The sequence below is a fragment of the Pleurodeles waltl genome, chromosome 1_1, assembly GCF_031143425.1.
Source record: "Pleurodeles waltl isolate 20211129_DDA chromosome 1_1, aPleWal1.hap1.20221129, whole genome shotgun sequence".
Taxonomy (NCBI): domain Eukaryota; kingdom Metazoa; phylum Chordata; class Amphibia; order Caudata; family Salamandridae; genus Pleurodeles; species Pleurodeles waltl.
Window position 1 is genome coordinate 9066708 of NC_090436.1, and position 23973 is coordinate 9090680.

The 23973-nt window shown below is 46.7% G+C and overlaps 1 protein-coding gene across 1 annotated transcript in view; it reads left to right on the forward strand.

The window, feature by feature from the left end:
• WBP1 (WW domain binding protein 1) overlaps nucleotides 1–2851 on the forward strand; it is a 46213-nt gene extending 43362 nt beyond the window's left edge. The window contains exon 4 of the mRNA XM_069205668.1: nucleotides 434–2851. Within this exon, the coding sequence (XP_069061769.1) occupies nucleotides 434–1152 (719 nt within the window). The 3' untranslated portion in view covers nucleotides 1153–2851. The remainder of the gene's footprint in view (nucleotides 1–433) is intronic.
• Nucleotides 2852–23973: the final 21122 nt, after the last annotated feature.

Below are 23973 nucleotides of genomic sequence, written 5' to 3' on the forward strand. Positions count from 1 at the left end.
GGCCCTTTCCTGGTCTCACGTACAATGAATGACCTAGGGATGGGTAGCTGGTCCTTCCTTGGTTTCATGTACAATAAATGACCTAGAGATGGGTAGCTGGTCCTTTCCTGGTCTCGCCTACAATGAATGACCTAGAGAATGGGTAGCTATCCCTCTCCTGGTCTCATGTACAATGAATGCCCCAGAGATATGGGTAGCTGTTCCTTTCCTGGTCTCATCCACAATGAATGACCTAGGGATGGGTAGCTTGTCCTTTTCTTGACTCATCTACAATGAATGACCTAGAGATGTTAGCTGGCCCTTTCATTGACACACCCAAAATGAATAAACAGTGTGAATGCTTATACTACTTAGTCTACCACTATTGAAGCATAATAAGTTGTAAGCACTTTCAGCTTCTAACTTAGTGTCTTTTTTTTATTAATGTCTCTAGGGATGTTGGCATCTTTCAAGCTGCCAGCATACGAGGAGGTGGCACATCGTCCGAGCACCCCTCCTCCACCTTACAGTGCCATCCTCACCCAACTCAGTGGGCCGAGCACCCGACTTGAGTCCAACACCGAAACCCCTTCGCCAAGCTCTGAGAACTACACCACCTGTTCGTGTGAGTCAAGCACAGTTACGTCTCCCAGCAGCACCTCTTTCTCTGTACAAGTCACCGATGAGACTGATACCAGCCACGCCAGCACGCCCAGTGATGAAGCCAGCAGGCCTCTCAGCGCCGATACCTTAAGTGCTAGCCCTGGGACTGAAGATCTAGATGCATCGGACTGTTCTGCAGAACCCCCATCCAGGGAATACCCGCCTTCCAAGCAGACCGTGTTCTCATCCTATGTGGACTTCTTCGAGGTGGACTGTCATCGGTGCTCAGACATAGAGGAAGAAGATGAAGAGGAAGGCGATGAAGAACATTTCCGGCACCGTCGGCTCACCGGCGACTCTGGCATTGAAGTATGTCGTTGCCAGGTTCAGGGTGAAGAAGGTGAAGAGAGTGAAGAGCTGCATCTGTTGCACGATAGTCCAGGCTGCTCTGGGCGGCTGAAAGGCGTCGAGGACCCTCCGCCTGGGGAAGCTGTGCTGCCCTCTGAGTGTGAGAGCTTGTGCAGGCATCAAGAAGGGAAAGATCTTGAATCGCCGGTGCAGCCTGTGTGAATAGAAGACCACGGAATCCATGATTTAATGGGCTAGATGGAGCACTTGATGTGCCTCTGCGGCAGCCAGCCCTTCTTCTAAGCGGCAGCAGAAGAATCTTTTCAATATTCAAAAGGCGCCTTCTGTGTAATCCAAATGCTGCCATGTGAAGGACCAACGGTGGAAGCGCAGGGTGAATCGGCTGATCCGATGAACCCTTTGAGACACTCGGGCCGTGCGGTATAGCTTCTTGCTCATGCGGACCATCAGACATGTGCCGTCTTTGGTTATTCACCATGTGGACTCTGTGCTATTCATCCATGTGAATTTCCAATCTTACAGGCAGAATTCTTTCACTGCTACGCCTGTCTTCCTGCGGCTGCTTTCTGGTGGAGGGTAATCCTAAAAAGCTGCCAGTTCCCTCCTTGTGCGGTGAGGGAAGGTCACAAGCACGCGGTCACCGATAAAAGCTGGACTGTCCCTTGTCGCGCACACTTGTACATCGGCGGAGAAAGGTCTGGGTTGACCTCCAGAAGTGGCTATAGAATGGCATGTATACAGGGCACTTCAACATGATGCCACAGCTGGCTATTAAGAAGACACTTAATCGGAGCACTATACCCAGTGCGCCTCTAGGCTTTTCATGGAGGATATTGACATTCAGTTCCATCTTTTGGTGTCTTTGGTGAAATGAGTTCTAAGCTGCGTTCCAGTTCTCAGGGAGTAGGATTCTTTGTCGCAAACAAACCCACAATGCCAGTCACCACTGATCAGTACGCACCGTTGGTGTCGGAGCTGTGCACCACAGACACTGAATGACCACTATAGTCAGGTCCTCTCTAGCATTGGGCTCTAATCGCTGCACGTTGGACAAGGTCATGCTGCAAGAAATGGGGTGGTGGGACTTGCAAAAAAGATGAATGGGATTTTCAGTCAATTTTTACAAATTACTTTATTTTGGTCATTAATTTTTGCTAGTTACGTTCTCTTGCTCAGGCTTTCCGTCCCCATACACCAGCAGAAATTAGATAAAGGAAGGGAGAAAATTTGGCTTGCTCAATCCCGGTGCGTATACAAGATTTACGGACATTGACTGCGCGGCTCATGAACGTCTCAAGTGGCTGAACTGCTTGGGTTCTTATCTGCCTGTGAACGGGTAGGTTGACCAAGGCTAGTGAAATAACGGTTAAGGCGCGCAAGATTGTTCTGAATGTTTTCAGCATATCCTTTGCAATAGTCCACTTGTTCTCTTCTCTGTGTTTTTGTATACTCAGTCATTAGAATGTCAGCCTTTCGTACGACAACCTCTGGTTTGATGAGCTATACGAAAATTGGGTGTCTGTGCCCGCCGCACTGCCTCTTCATCAAGAGGAGCTTCCAGAGGAAATACTGGCTGTGGCAAGCCTGCCCCCCACCTCGCCTTGGAAATGTGGAGATGCTTTTACTTCTCCCCCGTTTGAGGGGATCACTTGCGTCAAATTGGAGCACATCTTCTCCCAGCCTATTTTCTCTCAGCTTTAATATTTGATGTGGCTTTACTCTTAGGACTTTCTTAATGAGGAACGCCCAGCTGGTTGGTGTCACAACATAGCTACAGAAAGCTGATGCCAAGAGGTGACCTCCCGAGGACAGCAGGGTCTGCTCTGATTTGTAGTCTCCATGCTGTGGGGTGCAGTCACTGTGTAGCATTATCTCACTATTAAAGAGACATTTAAATTACTGTTTGAGATTCATTTTTTCCGCTTCATTCCATGTATTCCTATTTTTGGAAACCTTTCATTGGAGCTTTTTGATGTGAAGAGATTCACCATGTGCAGTAAGGAGGGTGGGGTCCCGAACACACCTCTAACGCGTTAAACTAGAAAGCAATCGCAAGGTCAGGGCTGTGTCCATCCGTACTCTCAAGACAACTTTGCGCAATGAAAACCCGTCAGCAAGCCCCACGTATCGAACACTGGTCCCCGAGTATCTCCAGTTTGGTCTTAAGGCTCTCTGTTTGAAGCACATCTTCAGAGTGCAGGGCACCCTATTTATGGGTAAAGTGTGTATGTGTGAATAACTGCTCCTGTGACAGTTACTTTTGGGTGTCTGTAGCTTCGTTTGAAAGATATCTCCCAGAGTTCTCAGCATTGAATCATCATAGTGTCATGCTTTAATAGTCCACATTATGAAGCTGGGAACCCTCCGTAGTCAGTGGTAGCATATACCGCATACCATGATAACATAGTAACCCAAATATAATTTAAAACAGCACCTCAAAACCCAAACTCTTGTTACCCAAACTCTGGCTAGTGTGGTGAAGGATCTCTGGAGTCCATCTCCCACAGAGGCCGGGTTGCCCATGTTTTCTACCGTAGTTGAAATTAACAGCAAGGCACTCCTCAAGCTCTGCTCATCTCTTCAGATAGCCGCTGTTTACTTTAATGCCAAGCTCCATTCCTTGGGACTCTTCTCATGACCATCTGCAGAAAAATAATCAATTTTTCCTATTTGTATTTGGCTGACAGTCATTGGAACTCCATTCAGGAGGCATCTCCAATTATTTAAATGTGCCAACCCCAGGTTTTACCACAAAAAATACTTGCTGTGTCTTCATCGCTGTGCCCATGTGGTGGTGAGAAGCAACATCTGTCATACCTTCAGTCAGAAGTTGATTTAAAGGGAGACATTCTCTGTGACCTCTGACCAGCGTGGCCTTGGCTAAACGTGAGCCTCTTGCTAAAGCTAAAAAGCAAGCTTCATCTGTGGGGACTCCCACAAACCCTCTGAGCTTGTATCGAAGGTGCAGACTTCTGTGGGACTCATAAGCTTCCAGAACCTCAAGAGTTGCAAGGCCTTAAACACTGCACTGGTTTTTCCTCAGCTGTTGGCAAAGACCTTCTTGAGCAGGTCAGGGATGATCTGTTAGTAGCTCCATCTGTAAACAAGTATGCTTTGCTGTGGGCTGCCTCTTACTGGTATTGGTTCATCCACATGAGGTGCCCAATGGAGAGGTAAAGGTTTTTCATCTGGAAAATCAAAGACCCATTGCTCACTAGTCGGAGGTCATTGTGGTGGACTGTCCCTGCCTTTGCATGCCAGGACTTATACCTGTTAAAAGTTGCGTTCCTCCACATCTGGGCAGCCCACCTCCAAAATCTTTCTTCAGATAGCCTTTGTTTGGCAGAAGAGGTCAGTCCTTCACATTACAACCTTGTAGTTGAGATTGGCGCCATTGGCTCTGAAAGCCTTTCCACCCTGGATTGTCAGACCACCTTTTATTACATGAGATTCTATAACAGGAAGCTCAAAGCCTTTTTCTTTGGGCTCTCCCTAACACCAACTGAATAGTGGAGCATGTCCCTGTTGTACAAAATACAGTCACTGTCTTGAACGGTGCACTTAGGACTGCCTTAAGTGGGGATTGATCTTGAATCAACTGTAGTTAATGTTCAACAGATGGAATGAACTTCCACTCAAACTGTTTGGTACTCTAGACAAAGGTAAAACCCACTTCATGCTAGCAGGTAGGGGTAGCTAGAGACCCAATGATATGGTGGTTGAATTTCCTGGTCAGGGGGTTTATGCGTAGACCTTTCCTTCAGTCCCTCTCATCCAAACTTCTCCAAAAACGAAATAGCTGTGCAAGCTGTTCCTTATAGCTGAAGCCGGGCCAGACGGTTTTGTTAAACAGACATGTTGGTGGATGTCCCAGTTCAATTCAAGGCAGACCCTTACCTCCTAACCAAGGTTTGTGGTCAGATTCTGCCCAGCAATCCTCGATCACTCTGGCTACAACAGAATCTGGACCATCTGTGTGCCGAAATATACTAATAGTAGCAGTGAAACAGACATTCTCGGAGAAGGACTGGAAAACGGAAACCTTTATTCATGCACCCTGGAAAAAAAAAACCTTGCCTACCCTCCTGTTCTCCACCCCCCAAAAAAGAATACACACGCCGAATCCCCTCTCAACCCCCCCCACCTCCCCTTTGTCTTTAACACACAATAATTGGATTAAATGTTCCTTAGTTCATCATCTCTCTATGATCTCCATGTAACACAGAACTTCAGTAACACCCATTTCATTTCTCCATCAGAGCTGTCATGGAGTTTATGTATGAAGAATTTATTCTTCACCCGCACACTGACATCTGTTGCCTCCCTGGGGTTGACCCTACAGTCCTGGGGCAATCTTAAAGTCCTATTGAGCCCATGCTTCTCTACATTTTTTTCAAAGTAAACTACTTCGCTAGTCAACACATCAGACGGGGGAGTGAGGGAAATTCAAGTGTTATCTATTAAGCCCCCATTCTTCAGGTTTAAAAAATATATTTGGCCAGACAACAGACCCCTTTTTCTCGCCTTAAGTGCCATCATTGTTCCGCTTCAACTAGAAAATACACCTACCACCGTTTACCACCACCGGTAACCGCAGATGCGAGAGCTCCTAGCTCATTGGGTATGAGACGCTGCTTAAAATTCTGCACTGACAGGCCGATGACTTGGAGGATCAGGTCAACTCTTTCGATTATACAGCAGTTCACTGATAAATGCTTTACCTCATCAAAGCAGGATGTAGTTCACTGGATTTCAACATGCATACATTTTGTGGAGCATTACTGCCTTTACGTCCAGAGGACATCTGAGATGATAGTAGGTCAGTCAGCGTTGCGCAGCCTGTTCAACGAAAGTTAGCCTCTTTCCACTTCATGTTCACTGTACAGTCCTGCTACGGTAATCCTCATTCAGGCAGTAAGGTCCAACTACAAGTTCATAGCATATATTGCTGTGGATACAGGTGCTCTGCATACTCCTGCATCTAAGCTTGAATGTTTGCAAGTTGTTTCTCTTCTAAGAAAGTGTTTCCAAACATAGCATGCATTGAGACTCCACCCCTATTTGGCATTGCGCATGGATGCCAACTGTCTGAGATAGATTTTCCTGCCATTGGGCTCCAACATATACAGACATGGATCTGAGAAGCGACGTGTCTGTCATGGTCCTTTGGGCCATCATAGTAAAATTTGACACCTATATTTCAGAAAGCTTTTTGCTTCCATGCTTTCAGAGGCATCCTTTAGAGACTAATCTTAGTTGATGGATTCTCAGCCGCTAGGGCCTCTGGCCCTCTCCTGGGCAATGTCTCCCTCGTCTTTGACTCCTTTGTAGAGAACGCGCATACATGGGAGCATCTCAACGTCTTCAGAGAATAAGCGCTGCTCAATGTCGGGGGTGGGGGTGATGCCAGCACTTCGGGTATTCCGCCCCACCAGCCAGCGTTTTTCTCCAATTGCGACTAGTAGAAAAAGTTGGGCTTGGATGGATATTCCCCATAGTCACAGAGCCTAAAGATCCACAAGGCTCCAGGCCCTTCGAAGCAGATGGCCTTTTTTGATGCCTAAGCTACCATTTGGGCCAGAGAATGTAGACAGCTGGCTCCGCTAACATGGAGCAGCCCATCCTGCAAAGGTCTCACGAGGAACTGGATGCAAGGCAGAAAACACTGTTCCTCCACTCCAAACAGGGACCTCTGCTGAAACCCTCAGAAGACTGCCTTGGAAGAGGGAGCTGACTTTGGAGCCCCCGCCAGCTTCCAAGTTGAAAAGTACAGGGGCACCTCTCCCATTATGGCTCACCACATGGTGATTCAACAGATGGCCACCGTTAATATAAAGGATGTGCATATCCTCTACGAAGAAGATGATTTCTTAGCTGAGATGTGATCTAACGGAAAGAATAGTCCAATTCGTGCCCATGCTAAACGGCATGCTAAGATGGGCTCCTGACACCCTTAAACAGCCATTAAAGCCCAGAGTTGTAATACCGGAGGTCGAGGAAAAAATACAAACCTGCCATCGACCCACTCTGCATTAGAGGGCATGTACCACCAGATTCCCCTAGTAGTGCACACAGCATACAAACAGGCATCTGCTCCGACCACAGGCGACACTAGGCGTATGGGGCACAACCCACTGAAAGATGGCCAACTCTGAGGGCCTTCCCTACCGCTACGACAGGGCACAGTGGAACGGGATGCAAGAAAATAGTCAAGCATCTCCAGGAGGAATTCAGGAAGGGGGGGGGCGGGGGGGGAAGTACCATCTCAGATACTAAGACGATCTCCAGTGCCACCATCCACTGCACACTTGATGCCACGGACACTGCTTCTTGGAGGGTGAAAAACACCATCTTCATGAGAGACCATGCTGAGCTCTGCTTTTCATGCTTTGAACAGGAGGCCCAGCAGCATCCCCTCAACCTGCTCTTTGATGGGGAACATCTATTTGTAGTACGAGCTGATGCTGGAAAAACTAGCGGACGCCAATCTTCCCAATTATATGAGTGCCTTCAAACTCATCCAACAAGGACTTCTTTAGGAGACAGGTTCGAGACTTCTAGGTCGCTTCCACAGATTACCTGCCCCGACCCGATACCACGGGCAGCAACATTTTTACAGGCAAACACACAGCGCTCTGTCCCTTGTTCTCTCTTTGGGCTTCAAACCACGCCCATGTCACGTCATTTTCTTTTATTGGTTCGTGAGCTTGCCTTTTAAAATCGGCTGCTTTTATTAGTGAAAGGCATGCATAAGTCCTACCTTTTCCGGTGTTTAGCCCTCCTCGAGCGCAGTGTCCAAGTACTGAAGTCTTTTCGAGTCACGAGACTGAGGGACTCCTCCCTTTCGGCTCCATTGCGCATGGGCATAGACTCCATCTTAGATTGTTTTCTTTCCGCCATCGGGTTCAGACATGTTCCTCTTCGCTCCGTATTTCGAATCGGGAAAGTTAGCTAAATATCGAAAATTCAACGGTCTTGTTCTTGTTCGGTACTGGGTTAGTGTTATTGTATTCGCACCGACAGCAAGAGAGCTCCGGCGGCCCTTCGGGGCTTCCGTTCTTCACCGGGGCCTGGTTGGCCCAACCACATCCATCGTCGAAGACTAATGGACCGGACCCCCTTCCGTTTCTGTCCGAAGTGTCATTCGAAGTATCCCTGTACAGACCAGCACCTGGAACACAGGGAAGATACTTGCGAGGCTTGTCGAGCGTTTCGATCTAAAAAGACACTACGAGATCGACGAGTGAGAAGACTACAAATGGCGTCGACACTGAGAGAGCAACTCTGTCGGAGAGGAGGAAAGAATTTCCATCCAGGGATCGGACTCTGACCAATCCGAAAGTGACCGAACCTCGACGGTGCAGCGAACAGTGAGTAAACCTGCCCCGTCCAAAACTCACACAAAGATCTTTAAGCCCAAGGGGACGCCACAGCCAACAGGCCATGGCTTAACCCATCGAAAAGAAGGTGACCAAACATCGGCACCGAAAAAGGGCAGAGATTTGCCGAAGACTTTCGACTCCGGTTGAGATTCCGGCACCGAACGTTCTCGACACTGACTGTTGACTCACCCAAAGTGAGAAAAATATCATCGGAACTGAAAAAAAAGAAAATATCTGAAACCTCGGTACCGAAAAAAGCGGCTTCGGAGCCGAAAATAAGCTCTTACACAGAAGAGCAAGGACTTTTCCAGCCAAATGAAGGAAAGACATAGGTTTGAGCAGGAATTAAGTATGGACGAACCGGACCATACACAAAGGAGGTTGCATATCCAGAAAGAGACTGGAAAAATACAAACTCTCCCTCCGATCAAGTCTAAAAGAAAACTGGCATTTCAGGAGACAGAAATGCAGCCTAAGTGAAGGTGGCTAGAGAAAAATCCCCACCTCTGAGGTTTTCAACACAACCGTCCCCACCTCACTCACCACAACTGTCTCCAGTGGGAGCACCTCATACAGGGATGACACAGGATGATGCTGATACATGGGACTTATATGATGCACCAGTATCGGGTAACAGTCCGGATTGTTATCCAACAAAGCCGTCCCCTCCAGAGAACAGTACTGCATATACGCAGGTACTATCCAGGCAGCTACGTTCCACAACTTAGCAATGCATTCAGAACCAATAGAGGATGATTTCCTGTTTAACACCTTGGCATCCACCCATGCTTCCTATCCGAGTCTGCCAATGCTCCAGGGTATGCTCAAACACGCAAAACAAGTATTCCAGGAGCCAGTTAAAGGAAGGGCTATCACGCCTGGGGTGGAGAAGAAGTACAGATCCTGTGTTCATAACACAACAACTTACACCGGACTCAGTGGTTGTAGGAGCAGCAAGAAAGAGAGCAAACTCTCAATCGTCAGGAGACGCTCCACCGCCTGACAAAGAGAGCAGAAAGTTTGACGCAGTGGGCAAACGAGTGGCAGCACAAGCAGCCAATCGATGGCGAATCGCTAATTCGCAAGCCCTACTTGCTCGACACGACAGGGCACATTGGGACGAGATGCAACACATTATACAACACTTGCCCAAAGGACACCAGAAACGTGCCCAGCAGGTTGTGGAAGAAGGACAGGCCATATCCAACAACCAAATAAGGTCCGCACTGGACTCCGCAGACACGGCAGCACGAACGGTCAACACGGCGGTAACCATTCGCAGGCATGCATGGTTAAGAAGCTCTGGATTCAAGCTAGAAATCCAACAAGCGGTGTTGAACATGCCATTTAACCAAGAACAATTGTTTTGGCCGGAAGTGGACACAGCAATTGAAAAGTAAAAAAAAAAAAAAAAAAAGACCAGGCCAAAACCATGGGCGCGCTCTACTCCCCACAAGTCAGAGGCACATTTAGAAAACCACAATTCAGAGGAGGTTTTCAACAGCAAACACCAGAGCCTTCCACCTCTCAAACCAGACCCACCTATCAGGCACAATATCAAAGGGGAGGGTTTTGTGGTTCCTATAGAGGACAATTCCTAAGAGGAAGGGGAAAGTTCCAGGCAACCAAAACAATACAGATCAAACAGTGACTTCAATGTCACAAAACCCCAACACTTATCACCAGTGGGGGGGGGAAGACTAACTGCATATTATCAAAACTGGACACACATTACTACGGACGCATGGGTCCTATCAATTATCCAACATGGTTATTGCATAGAATTCACAAATTTCCCGCCAGATGTGCCACCAAGGGCACACAATCTGTCCAAACAACACTTACACCTATTACAAATAGAAGTCCAAGCACTATTACAAAAACAAGCAATAGAGCTAGTACCCAACCATCAGAAAGGAACAGGCGTCTACTCACTATATTTCCTAATTCCAAAAAAGTTCAAAAGGTTAAGACCTATCTTAGATCTCAGAACACTGAATCTCTTCATCAAATCAGACCACTTCCACATGGTAACACTTCAAGACGTGGTTCCCTTACTAAAAAAGGAGGACTACATGTCAACATTGGATCTCAAGGATGCGTATTTCCACATACCCATCCATCCTTCTCACAGAAAATACTTAAGGTTTGTAATGCACGGCGTACACTATCAATTCAAAGTGCTACCGTTTGGGATAACAACGGCCCCAAGGGTATTCACAAAATGCCTTGCAGTAGTAGCCGCTCACATAAGGAGACAGCACATGCACGTATTCCCATACTTAGCCGACTGGCTAATAAAAACCAACACTCAACAACAGTGTCGTCTTCGCACGCAATACATCATGAAAACTCTACACAAACTAGGGTTCCCTATAAATTACCAGAAATCTCATCTGCAACCATCCCAAATACAACAATACTTGGGAGCAACACTCAACACACAATAGGCAATTGCCACTCCAAGCCCACAAAGGGTCCAAGCATTCCAAAATATAACATCAAGCATACATTCAAACCAACACTACCCAGTAAGGTTTGTAATGAAACTTCTAGGCATGATGTCTTCATGCATAGCCATTGTCCCAAATGCAAGATTACACATGCGGCCCTTACAGCAGTGCCTAGCAAAACAAGGGACACGAGCACAGGGTCAACTTCAAGATCTAGTGTTGATAGACCGCCAAACACACTTCTCGCTTCAATGGTGGAACCCTATAAATTTAAACAAAGGGCGGCCATTCCAGGACCCAGTGCCTCAAACTGTTATCACAACAGATGCTTCCATGATGGGGTGGGGAGCACACCTCAACAAGCACAGCATACAGGGTCAATGGGACAATCAACAAAAATAACTTTACATAAATCATTTGGAACTGCTAGCAGTGTTTCTAGCATTAGAAGCACTTCAACCACTGGTAGCCCACAAACACATTCTTGTCAAAATTGACAACAATGTATTATCTCAACAAACCAGGGGGACACACACTCGTCACAACTGTGTCTCTTAGCACAAAAGATTTTGCATTGGGCAATTCACAATCACATTTGCATGATAGCACAATATATACCAGGTATTCAGAACCAGTTAGCTGACAACCTCAGTCGAGATCACCAGCAAACTCACGAATGGGAAATTCATCCCCAGATCCTACAGGATCACTTCCTCCGCTGGGGAACACCAAACATAGACCTATTCGCAACAAAAGAAAACGCAAAATGCCAAAACTTCGCCTCCAGGTACCCACACCCTCAGTCCAAGGGCAATGCAATATGGATCAGTTGGTCAGAATTATTTGCTTATGCTTTTCCCCCTCTCCCACTCATTCCTTATCTGGTCAACAAACTAAGTCGAAACAAACTCAAACTAATACTCACAGCACCAACCTGGGCTCGCCAACCGTGGTACACAACACTGTTAGACTTGTCAGTGGTACCTCACATCAAATTACCAAACATACCAGATCTGTTAATACAACACAAACGACAGATCAGACACCGGAATCCAGCATTGCTCAATCTAGCAATCTGGCTCCTGAAGTCTTAGAATTCGGACATTTAAACCTTACACAAGAGTGTATGGAGGTCATTAAACAAGCTAGAAAACCTACAACAAGACATTGTTACGCGAACAAATGGAAAAGATTTGTTTGCTACTGCCACACTAATCCAATTCAACCACTACATGCTTCCACAAAGGACATTGTAAGCTACTTATTACACTTACAAAAGTCTAATCTAGCATTCTCTTCCATTAAAATACATCTCACTGCAATATCTGCAGATTACACATACAACATCACTTTTCTTTTTATTTTTTAGATTACTAGTCATTAAAGCATTTATGGAGGGACTAAAAAGAAGCATACCCCCAAGGACACCACCAGTACCTTCATGCAACCTCAATATTGTATTAACACGACTCATGGGCCCATCATTCGAACCCATGCAATGTTGTGAAATGCAATACCTCACTTGGAAAGTAGCATTTCTTCTAGCTATCACATCACTTAGAAGAGTAAGTGAGATACAATCATTTACTATTCAAGAACCCTTTATACAAATACATAAACAAAGTGGTTCTCCGTACAAATCCCAATTCTTACCAACGGTCATATCACCATTCCACCTAAACCAAACAGTGGAACTCCCAGTCTTCTTTCTGCAACCAGACTCGATAGCCGAAAGAGCCTTACATACATTAGACATAAAAAGAACACTAATGTATTACATTGACAGAACAAATCAATTTCGTAAAACAAAACAATTGTTTGTAGCCTTCTAAAAACCTCATGCAGGTAATCCTATATCCAAACAAGGCATTGCCAGATGGATAGTGAAATGTATTCAAACTTGCTATATTAAAGCAAAAAGAGATTTACCTATTACACCAAAAGCACATTCCACTAGGAAGAAAGGCGCAGCAATGGCTTTTCTTGGGAATATACCTATGACAGAAATTTGTAAGGCAGCCACATGGTCTACGCCTCATACATTCACTAAGCATTACTTTGTAGATGTGTTAGCAACGCAACAAGCCACAGTAGGACAGGCTGTATTAAGAACATTATTTCAGACAACTTCAACTCCTACAGGCTAAACCACCGCTTTTGGGGAGATTACTGCTTATTAGTCTATGCACAGCATTTGTATCTGCAGCTACACATGCTACCGAACGGAAAATGTCACTTACCCAGTGTACATCTGTTTGTGGCATGCGACGCTGCAGATTCACATGCGCCCTCCCACCTCCCCGGTAGCCTGTAGCCGTTATTAGTTGAATGAAAATTGTAAATTTTGAAAAATAATTATTCTTTTGATACACATTAAGTACATACATCCCTACTCCATTGCATGGGCACATCTAGCATAATCACAAATCCTACCTCACCCTCTGCGGGGAAAACAATCTAAGATGGAGTTGACGCCCATACGCAATGGAGCCGAAAGGGAGGTTTCCCTCGGTCTTGTGACTCGAAAAGACTTCCTGGAAGAAAAACAACTTGTAACACTCCGAGCCCAACACTAGATGGCAGGATAATGCACAGCATGTGAATCTGCAGCATTTCATGCCACGAACAGATGTACACTGGGTAAGTGACATTATTATAATTATATATATATATATATATATATATATATATATATGTGTGTGCTTGATGGCATGTGTAGCTGCAGATACACATGCTGTGCATTATCCTGCCATCTAGTGTTGGGCTCGGAGTGTTACAAGTTGTTTTTCTTAGAAGAAGTCTTTTCGAGTCACAAGACCGAGGGACTCCTCCCTTTCGGCTCCATTGCGCATGGGCGTCAACTCCATCTTAGATTGTTTTTTTTCCCGCCATCGGGTTCGGACGTGTTCCTCTTCGCTCCGTGTTTCGGTTCGGAAAAAATAGTTAACAATCGGAAAATTTGATGGTATTGTTTGCGCTCGGTATCGGGTTAGTGATAGCACATAGACACTGAAGAAAAGAAGAGCTCCGGCAGCCCTGCGGGGCTTCCACTCCTCGGCAGGACCTGGTAGGCCCGGCAGCGTGCGTCTTCAAGGCTCATGGAACGGACCCCGTTCCGCTTCTGCCCTAAATGCCATGCTAAGTATCCTTATACAGACCAACATTTGGTCTGTAATTTGTTTGTCCCCCCCGAACACAGCGGATACGTGTGAGGCCTGTCGGGCATTTCGGTCGAAGAAGACGCTGCGGGACCGGAGAGCTCTAAGGCTTCAAATGGCGTCGTCACCGGCCGGACAACCCGACGTCAAAGAAGAGGAGACATTCTCCATTCCAGATTCGGACTCGGACGAGCCAGAGAGTGAGCAGCCGACAAGGCAACAAAGCGTGAGTAAACCAGCCCCGGCAAAAACTCACTCAAAAATCATGAAAGCCAAGGGGACGCCACCGCTGACAGGCCATGGCTTTACCCGAAAGCACGGTGACCAAGCATCGGCACTGAAAAAGGCTTCACAGCAGCCGAAGACATCCGACTCCGGTCAAGATACAGGCTCCGAATATACTCTGCACTGAGAAATCGGTACCCCCGAAAGCCAAAAAGGTTTCTTTGGAGCCGAAAAAGACTACAGAAAATGTTTCGGTGCCGAAACACCCAGCCTCTGAGCCGAAACAAAGCTCCTATACGGAGGAACAGGGCCTTTCTTCACAATTACAAGGCCACAGGTTTGAACAACAACTGGGGATGGGAGAGCCAGACCATACCCAGAGGAGGTTCCATATACAGAAAGACACATGGAAAATAAGTACACTTCCCCCCCCCCCCCCCCCCCCCCCCCCCCCCATTAAAATTAAGCGGAAGCTCGCATTCCATGAGGCGGAAATGCAGCCAAAAGCAAAAGTGGCTAAAGAAAAACCAACACCACAGTTTTCTCCACAGCCATCGCCCTCACCACATCTGTCCCCAATAATAACACCACCAATGGTGCAGTCACCAACGCACACAGGGATGAGCCAAGATGACCCAGATGCATGGGATCTGTATGATGCACCAGCCTCTGATAGTAGTCCGGATTGCTACCCGGCAAGGCCATCACCACCGGAAGATAGTACTGCTTACATGCAGGTGGTTTCCAGGGCGGATACTTTTCATAATGTAGCATTGCATTCAGAACCTATAGAAGATGACTTCTTGTTCAATACCCAGTCATCAACACATAACCAATACCAAAGTTTGCCAATGTTAGCAGGTATGTTAAAACATGCCAAACAGGTGTTTCAAGACCCAGTCAAGAGCAGAGCCATAACACCTAGGGTGGAAAAGAAATATAAACCTCCCCCTACGGATCCTGTATACATTACACAACAGCTGACTCCTGATTCAGTGGTAGTGGGACCAGCCCGAAAAAGGGCACACACACAAACTTCTGGGGACGCACCACCACCTGACAAAGTCGGAAATTCTATGCTGCAGGCAAAAGGGTGGCAGCACAAGCAGCCAATCAATGGCGAATTGCCAATTCACAGGCCCTATTGGCAAGATACGTCAGGGCACATTGGGACGAAATGCAACATTTCATTGAGTACCTTCCCAAAGAGTTCCAGAAGAGTGCCCAACAGGTTGTAGAGGAGGGTCAGACCATCTCCAACAATCAAATAAGGTCGGCTAAGGACACAGCAGACACGGCGGTCACCATTCGGAGACACGCGTGGCTATGTACCTCCGGATTTAAGCCAGAGCTCCAGCAGCCTGTGCTGAATATGCCATTCAACGAACAACAATTGTTTGGGCCGGAGGTGGATACAGCAATAGACAAACTAAAGAAGGACACTGACACGGCCAAAGCCATGGGCGCACTCTACTCCCCACAGAGCAGAGGCACTTTTAGGAAGCCACACTTTAGAGGGGGTTTCGGGCCCAAAGCACAGAGCCCTCTACCTCACAGGCCAGACTCACATACCAGGGCCAATACCAAAGAGGAGGCTTCCGGGGACAATATAGGGGTGGACAGTTCCCTAAAACAAGAGGGAAATTCCAAAGCCCAAAAGCTCCACAAACTAAACAGTGACTCCAACGTCACAAACCCCCAACACACAACACCAGTGGGGGGAGACTCAGATTATTACCAAAATTGGAAAGACATAACTACAGACTTGTGGGTCCTAGCCATTATCCAACATGGTTATTGCATAGAGTTTCTACAAGTACCACCAAATGTGCCTCCAAGAGCACACAACATGTCCAAACAGCACTTAGATCTGTTATAACTAGAAGTCCAAGCGCTGTTACAAAAAGAAGCAATAGAACTAGTACCCAATCATCAAAAAGGAACAGGTGTTTACTCCCTGTATTTCCTAATTCCAAAAAAGGACAAAACACTGAGACCCATATTAGACCTCAGAACACTAAATATTTACATCAAATCAGATCACTTTCACATGGTGACACTTCAAGACGTGATTCCCTTGCTCAAACAACAGGACTACATGTCAACATTAGATCTCAAGGATGCTTACTTACCCATACATCCTTCCCACAGGAAATACTTAAGGTTTGTAATACAAGGCATGCATTACCAATTCAAAGTGTTACCGTTCGGGATAACAAAAGCACCAAGAGTATTCACAAAATGCCTTGCGGTATTAGCTGCTCCTATCAGGAGGCAGCACATGCACGTATTCTCTTACTTAGATGATTGGTTAATAAAAACCAGCACTCAACTACAGTGTCTTCAGCACACAAAATACGTCATAGAAAGCCTTCACAAGCTAGGGTTCTCTATAAACTACCAGAAATCACATCTACAACCGTGTCACATACAACAATACTTAGGAGCAACAATCAGCACACAAAAAGGGATTGCCACTCCAAGTCTACAAAAGGTACAAGCATTCCAAAACGTAATACTAAACATGCACCCAAACCAACACTATCAAGTGAGGTTTGTGATGAAACTTCCCAAACGCAAGACTACACATGCGGCCCTTACAACAGTGCCTAGCAACACAATGGACACAAGCACAGGGTCAACTTCAAGATCTAGTGTTGATAGACCGCCAAACACACTCCTCGCTTCAATGGTGGAATCCTATAAATTTAAACCAAGGGCGGCCATTCCAAGATCCTGTGCCTCAATACGTGATCACAACAGATGCTTCCATGGTAGGGTGGGGAGCACACCTCAACCAGCACAGCATTTAGGGACAATGGGATGCTCAACAGAGCCAACTTCATATAAATCATCTGGAACTGCTAGCAGTATTTCTAGCATTGAAAGCATTTCAACCGATAATTGTCCACAAACACAATCTTGTCAAAACAGACAACATGACAACAATGTATTACCTAAACAAACAGGGAGGGACACACTCGTCACAGCTGTGTCTCTTAGCACAAAGAATTTGGCATTGGGCGATTCACAATCACATTTGCCTAATAGCACAATACACCTCAGGAATTCAAAACCAGTTAGCCGACAATCTCAGTCGAGATCACCAACAAACCCACGAATGGGAAATTTATCCCCAGATACTACAAACTTACTTTCAAAGCTGGGGAACACCACGAATTGCAACAAAAAACGCAAAATGCCAAACTTCGCGTCCAGGTATCCTCACCCTCACTCCAAGGGCAATGCGTTATGGATGAGTTGGTCAGGGATATTTGCTTATGCTTTTCCCCCTCTCCCACTCCTTCCGTATGTAGTAAACAAATTGAGTCAAAACAAACTCAAACTAATACTAATAGCACCAACTTGGGCACGCCAGCCATGGTACACAACACTACTAGATCTGTCAGTAGTACCTCATATCAAACAGACCAGATCTGTTAACTCAACACAAACAACAGATCAGACGCCTGAATCCAGCATGCCTCAATCTAGCTCCTGAAATCTTAGAATTTGGACATCTAGACCTTACACAAGAAAGTATAAAGGTCATTAAACAAGCAAGAAAACCTTCTACAAGACATTGTTACGCAAATAAATGGAAAAGATTTGTTTATTACTGCCATAATAATCAAATTCACCCACTACATGCATCTGCAAAAGACATTGTAAGCTACCTATTACACTTACAAAAATCAAATCTTGCTTTTTCGTCCATTAAAATACATCTCCCTGCAATTTCTGCTTATCTGCAGAATACACATTCAACATCACTCTTTAGAATCCCAGTCATCAAAGCATTTATGGAGGGTCAAAAGAGAATCATACCCCCAAGAACACCACCTGTTCCCTCATGGAACCTTAATATTGTATTAACACGACTCATGGGTCCACCATTTGAACCCATGCACTCTTGTGAAATGCAGTACTTAACCTGGAAAGTTGCCTTCCTAATAGCAATCACATCTCTTAGAAGAGTAAGTGAAATACAAGCATTTACTATAAAAGAACTCTTTATACAAATACACAAACATAAAGTGGTTCTACGCACAAATCCAAACTTTTTACTAAAAGTTATTTCACCGTTCCACCTAAACCAAACAGTGGAACTCCTAGTCTTTTTTCCACAGCCAGACTCAGTAGCTGAAAGAGCCTTACATACATTAGACATTGTGGGGCATATTTATACTCTGTTTGCGCCGGATTTGCGTCGTTTTTTTTTACGCAAATCCGACGCAAAACTAACTCCATATTTATACTTTGGCGTTAGACGCGTCGAGCGCCAAAGATCTTGGAGTTTGCGTCATTTTTTAGCGTGGACACCTTCCTTGCGTTAATGATATGCAAGGGAGGCGTTCCCTACTAAAAAATGACTCCGAGGCATGTGCGTCGTATTTATACTCCCGGGCAAAAATGACGCCTGGGAGTGGGCGGGTCAAAAAAAATGAGGTCTACCCTCGTTAGCGTAATTTTTTAACGCCTGCTCAGGGCAGGTGTTAAGGGACCTGTGGGCTCGGAAGGAGCCCAGAGGTGCCCTCCCATGCCCCCAGGGACACCCCCTGCCACCCTTGCCCACCCGAGGAGGACGCCCAAGGATGGAGGGACCCATCCCAGGGAACTTAAGGTAAGTTCAGGTAAGTATTTTTTTAAAATATTTTTTGTGGCATAGGGGGGCCTGATTTGTGCCCCCCTACATGCCACTATGCCCAATGACCATGCCCAGGGGACAAAAGTCCCCTGGGCATGGCCATTGGGCAAGGGGGCATGACTCCTGTCTTTGCTAAGACAGGAGTCATTTCAATGGGGGTTGGGAGTAAAAAAAAAACGGCGCAATTTGGGTTGAGGCGAAAATTTTGCCTCAGCCTGAGTTGCCCCATTTTTTGACGCCCAAGCTCCATATTCCCCTACGCCGGCGCTGCCTGGTGTAAGTCATTTTTTTTTACGCACACCAGGCAGCTACGCCGGCTAACGTCATTGAATAAATACGACGCCCGCATGGCGCTTCAGAATGGCGTTAAATTGTTTGACGCACAACTGCGTTGGCGCAGTTGTGCGTCGAAAAGTATAAATATGGCCCTAAAAGAGCACTAATGTATTACATTGATAGAACAAAACAACTTTGCAAGACAAAACAATTGTTTGTAGCCTTCCAAAAATCTCATGCAGGAAATCTAATATCCAAACAAGGCATTGCCAGATGGATAGTGAAATGTATTCAAGCCTGCTATATTAAAGCAAAGAGAGAACTGCCTATTACCACAAAGGCACACTCCACTAGGAAAAAAGGCGCCACAATGGCCTTTCTAGGACATATACCTATGACAGAAATATGTAAGGCAGCCACATGGTGTACGCCTCATACATTCACAAAACACTACTGTGTAGATGTGTTAACAACACAACAAGCCACAGTAGGACAGGCAGTTTTACGAACATTATTTCAAACAACTTCAACTGCTACAGGCTAAGCCACCGCTTTTGGGGAGTAACTGCTTACTAGTCTATGCACAGCATGTGTATCTGCAGCTACACATGCCATCGAGCGGAAAATGTCACTTACCCAGTGTACATCTGTTTGTGGCATGCGATGCTGCAGATTCACATGCGCCCTCCCGCCTCCCCGGGAGCCTGTAGCCGTTTTAACTTGATTAAAACTATATATTATATGTTGATAAAACTTGTACATTTGTAAATTTGTAAATATATATATCACTTATAATCACATTATGTACATACATACTTACTCCATTGCATGGGCACCTTTACTATATACACAACTCCTACCTCACCCTCTGCGGGAAAAACAATCTAAGATGGAGTCGACGCCCATGCACAGTGGAACCGAAAGGGAGGAGTCCCTCGGTCTCGTGACTCGAAAAGACTTCTTCGAAGAAAAACAACTTGTAACACTCCGAGCCCAACACTAGATGGCAGGATAATGCACAGCATGTGAATCTGCAGTGACTAATGCCACGAACAGATGTACACTGGGTAAGTGATATTTTATTTATATATATATATATATATATATATATATATATATATATATATATATATATATATATAGAGAGAGGAACTGTACTGTGACCTCAGAGAGGGGCAGCACCACTGATGTGGACCAGTTGATGGTGATCCCAGAAAACTGACCAAACCTCACAATCTCATCCAGTAAAACATCAAGATGCAGCTGCGGATCGCAAATGTAGAGGGCGACATCGTCCGCATACATGGAGACCAATACTGGGCGCTGCCGGAATGCCAAGCCCCTATGATTATGATGCTGACGCAAGCAGCTCCATCGCAATGGCAAAAAGTATCCCAGAGAGTGGGCACCCTTGACGAGTACCTCTAGCAATCGGAATTGGGTCAGAGATGACACCGTTGACCCTCAACCAGGCAGACGGCTGCCAGTACGGCAGACAAATCAGCTGAATAAACCTAAAGCTCAACCCTACCGAGCCAGCAACGCAAACATATAGCGCCATGACAGAGAGCTGAAGGCCTTAGTGGCATCTAGAAACACCACCACCGTGCTGTCTGCAGGCTGAATCTCACTTGATATCGCAAAATAATTTCAGAGGTTATATAGGGTGGAGTGGCCTGGCACAAAACCCGATTTGATAAAGCAGCACCAAAGAAGGGAGCAGAGGCTGCAATGCGCTTCGCCAGGATCTTATTATCAATATTGACCAATGAGAGAGGCCTGTAGGAATCGCAGCAGCACGGATCGTTCCCTGGCTTCAAACTTGTCACAGGGAGAGCCTCATGCAGCGAGGGCGGAAGGAGCCTGGTCTCTAGAGCTTCCGCATAAACCTCTAAGAGGTGAGGAGCTAATACATCCACATATTCCTTAAGGAAGGCTGGCGTAAGACCATCCAGCCCTGGTGCCTTATTCCCGGGTAAGCTGCATATTGCCTTGTAACATCATCCTCCAAGAAGGGAACATGTAAATACTGCCTATGTGCATTCTCAAACAACAGAAGGCTAATATCCTCGAAATAGTCAGTGGCAGCCTCCTGGTTCAACCTGGGGGTTGAGCATGTAGAGCTGAATAAAAGTCAGTAAGGGTACGCTTGATCTCGCCTGTGCCAGTGTGACGCACTCCAGACACGTCATTCAGCTCCACAATATAATGACTTGCCCACAGCTTGCAGAGCATTGCGACCAGAGTACAGCCAGCTGTCACCCTCACCGTATCTCCTCGCTGTAGCGTTCCTCTCTAAGAAGCATACCTAACGCAGGGCAGCCTCCTCAAGCTGTCCTCTCCCCCCTGAGCGCCGCCAGAAGGTCCTTTGACCAGTTCAAAGCCAAACGATTTTCAAGATCTGCAATCTGGGCCTCCAGGTCTGTCAGCTCTCGCCTTAACATCTTCAGCACACCGTGCTGTTTAGAGACACAAATCCAGCGGATCACCACCTTAAAGGCCTCCCATACAGTGCAGGCGGAGGTCACCACCCCCGATTCTCAGCAAAGTAATGAAGTATGGCATCACGGACCCCATCCCTGAATACCTGGCCCCAAAGCGCACGGTGAAGGCACTGCGAGGCCCACCCAGAGCTCCAGCATGACCAGCGAATGATCTGACAAAGTACGGGCCTTATGCTCAATGGACATCTTCCAGAGCCCAACATCCCTGGTGCCGAACCATCGGTCTATGCGGGACCAGCTACCATGTTCAGAATTGACGCAGGTGCCTTCTCTGTCAGTTCCATGTTTTTCCCTTCATAAATCCACCAAGGCACCCATCTCCTTCTCCCGCACCAGAGCTCCAGCAGCTGGCACATGCTGGGGTCTAGCCCGGCTCTCACGATCTAACGACCCTGTTACATAGTTGATTGCACTTTTGCCAGTTATGAAGATAATTGCACTTTTGCCGATAAGCTGAACTGTTATTTCTGTTTGTGTGTTTGCTTTGCACTGATGGCGGCTGTCAGCTCGCTTATGTGAAACTTTTACTTTTCAGTTTATATGGCAAGAAAAGTCCAGTTAGTTATGTGAAAATGTTTTATTTTCATTTTCAATTTATGTGGCAAGAAAAGTCAGGCTAGGAGTTTATAATGCTAATTGTTCTAGCTCAAGCAAACGCGCGACCGGTTGCATTGTAAATGCTTGTTTCCAACAGCAGGCAGCAAGAGGGTAGACTGGGAGTGCATACAGGAGAAACGGGGGCAGAGGTGCTTGTGGTGGGGGGGGGGGTGGGAGGCGGGAGGGTGTCTGCACCTCCAAGCACTGACTCATACCCACCTTTTTTTTTTTTTTTTTTTTTTTGCCTGATATTGATGCTGACTTGACAGAGTGTGCTATAATCCTGTTCTAACCAGGCTCCAGCACCAGTGTTCTTTCCCAAAAACTATACCATTGTTTCCACAGTTGGCACACCCTTAGCACACAGTTAAGTCTCATATAAAAGGCACCCCTGGTACCAAGGGCCCTGTGGCAAGGGAAGGTCCCCAAGGACTGCAGCATGTATTATGCCACCCTAAGGGACCCCTCACCAACCACATGCACACTGCCTCACAGCTTGTGTGTGCTGGTGGGGTGGGGCGGGGGGGGGGAGAGGGGGGGGAAGACTGTCAACATGGCACTCCCCTCAGGGTGCCATGTACACAAAACACTGCCTGTGGTATAGGTAAGACACCCCTCTAGCAGGCCTTACAGCCCTAAGGCAGGATGCACTATACCACAGGTCAGGGCATAGCTGCATGAGCAATATTCCCCTACAGTGTCTAAGTCCATTCTTGGACATTGTACGTGCAGTGTGGCCATATTGAGTATATGAGCTGGGAGTTTGTCATTACGAACTCCATAGCTCCATAATGGCTTCACTGAATACTAGGAAGTTTGGTATCAAACGTCTCAGCACAATAAACCCACACTGATGCCAGTGTGTGATTTATTGAAAAATTTACCCAGAGGGAATCTTAGAGATGTCCCCTGTATGTTAGCCAAGCTGCTAGTGCGGGACTGACCAGTCTGTGCCAGCCTGCCACTTTCAGACAAGTTTCTGACCACATGGGATGAGAGCCTTTGTGCTCTCTGCTGCCAGAAACAAAGCCTGCGCTGGGTGGAGGTGCTTCACACCTCCCCCTGCAGGAACTGTAACACCTGGCGGTGAGCCTCAAAGGCTCAGGCCTCTTGTTAGAGTGCCCCATGGCACTCCAGCCAGTGGAGATGCCTGCCCCCGGACAAAGCCCCACTTCTGGCGGCACGTTCGGTAGGAAACTTAGGAAAAACAAGGAGGAGTGACCACTTCAGATGGGATCACCCCTAAGGTATGCAGAGCTGAGGTGACCTCCTACTTGCAAAATCCTCCATCTTGGTTTGGAGGATCGGGACCAATAGGTTTAGGTCTGTGTCCCCCTCCTGAAAGGGAGTGGACACCGGAAGGGTGTAGTCACCCTCTGGGACAGTAACCATTGGCCAATGCCCTCTGACCCCTGTAGCGCTCCTAACTACAGGATTTAAGGGCTCTCCTGAACCTAGCTCTCAGATTCCTGGCGACCTCACAAGAAGAATGAGGAAAAGAAGGACTGCTAAGCTGACCTCCAGCAGAGAAGACTGAAGACGCAAACTGATTTGGCCCCAGTCCTACGCCTGTCTCCAGCTTCACAAGCCCTGCAAAAAGGCGACTCATTGTGCAGGACCAGCCACCTCTGGAAAACCTCCAGAGGACTTTCTGCATCCCCAGAGGACCAAGAACTTCTGTATACAGCGGCCCTGTCCAAGAAGAAACTCCAAGGGCTCCAGTCTCCCCGGATCCGCGAGTCCTGTTCACTCTGCACCTGACGCCCATGTCCAGGTGGC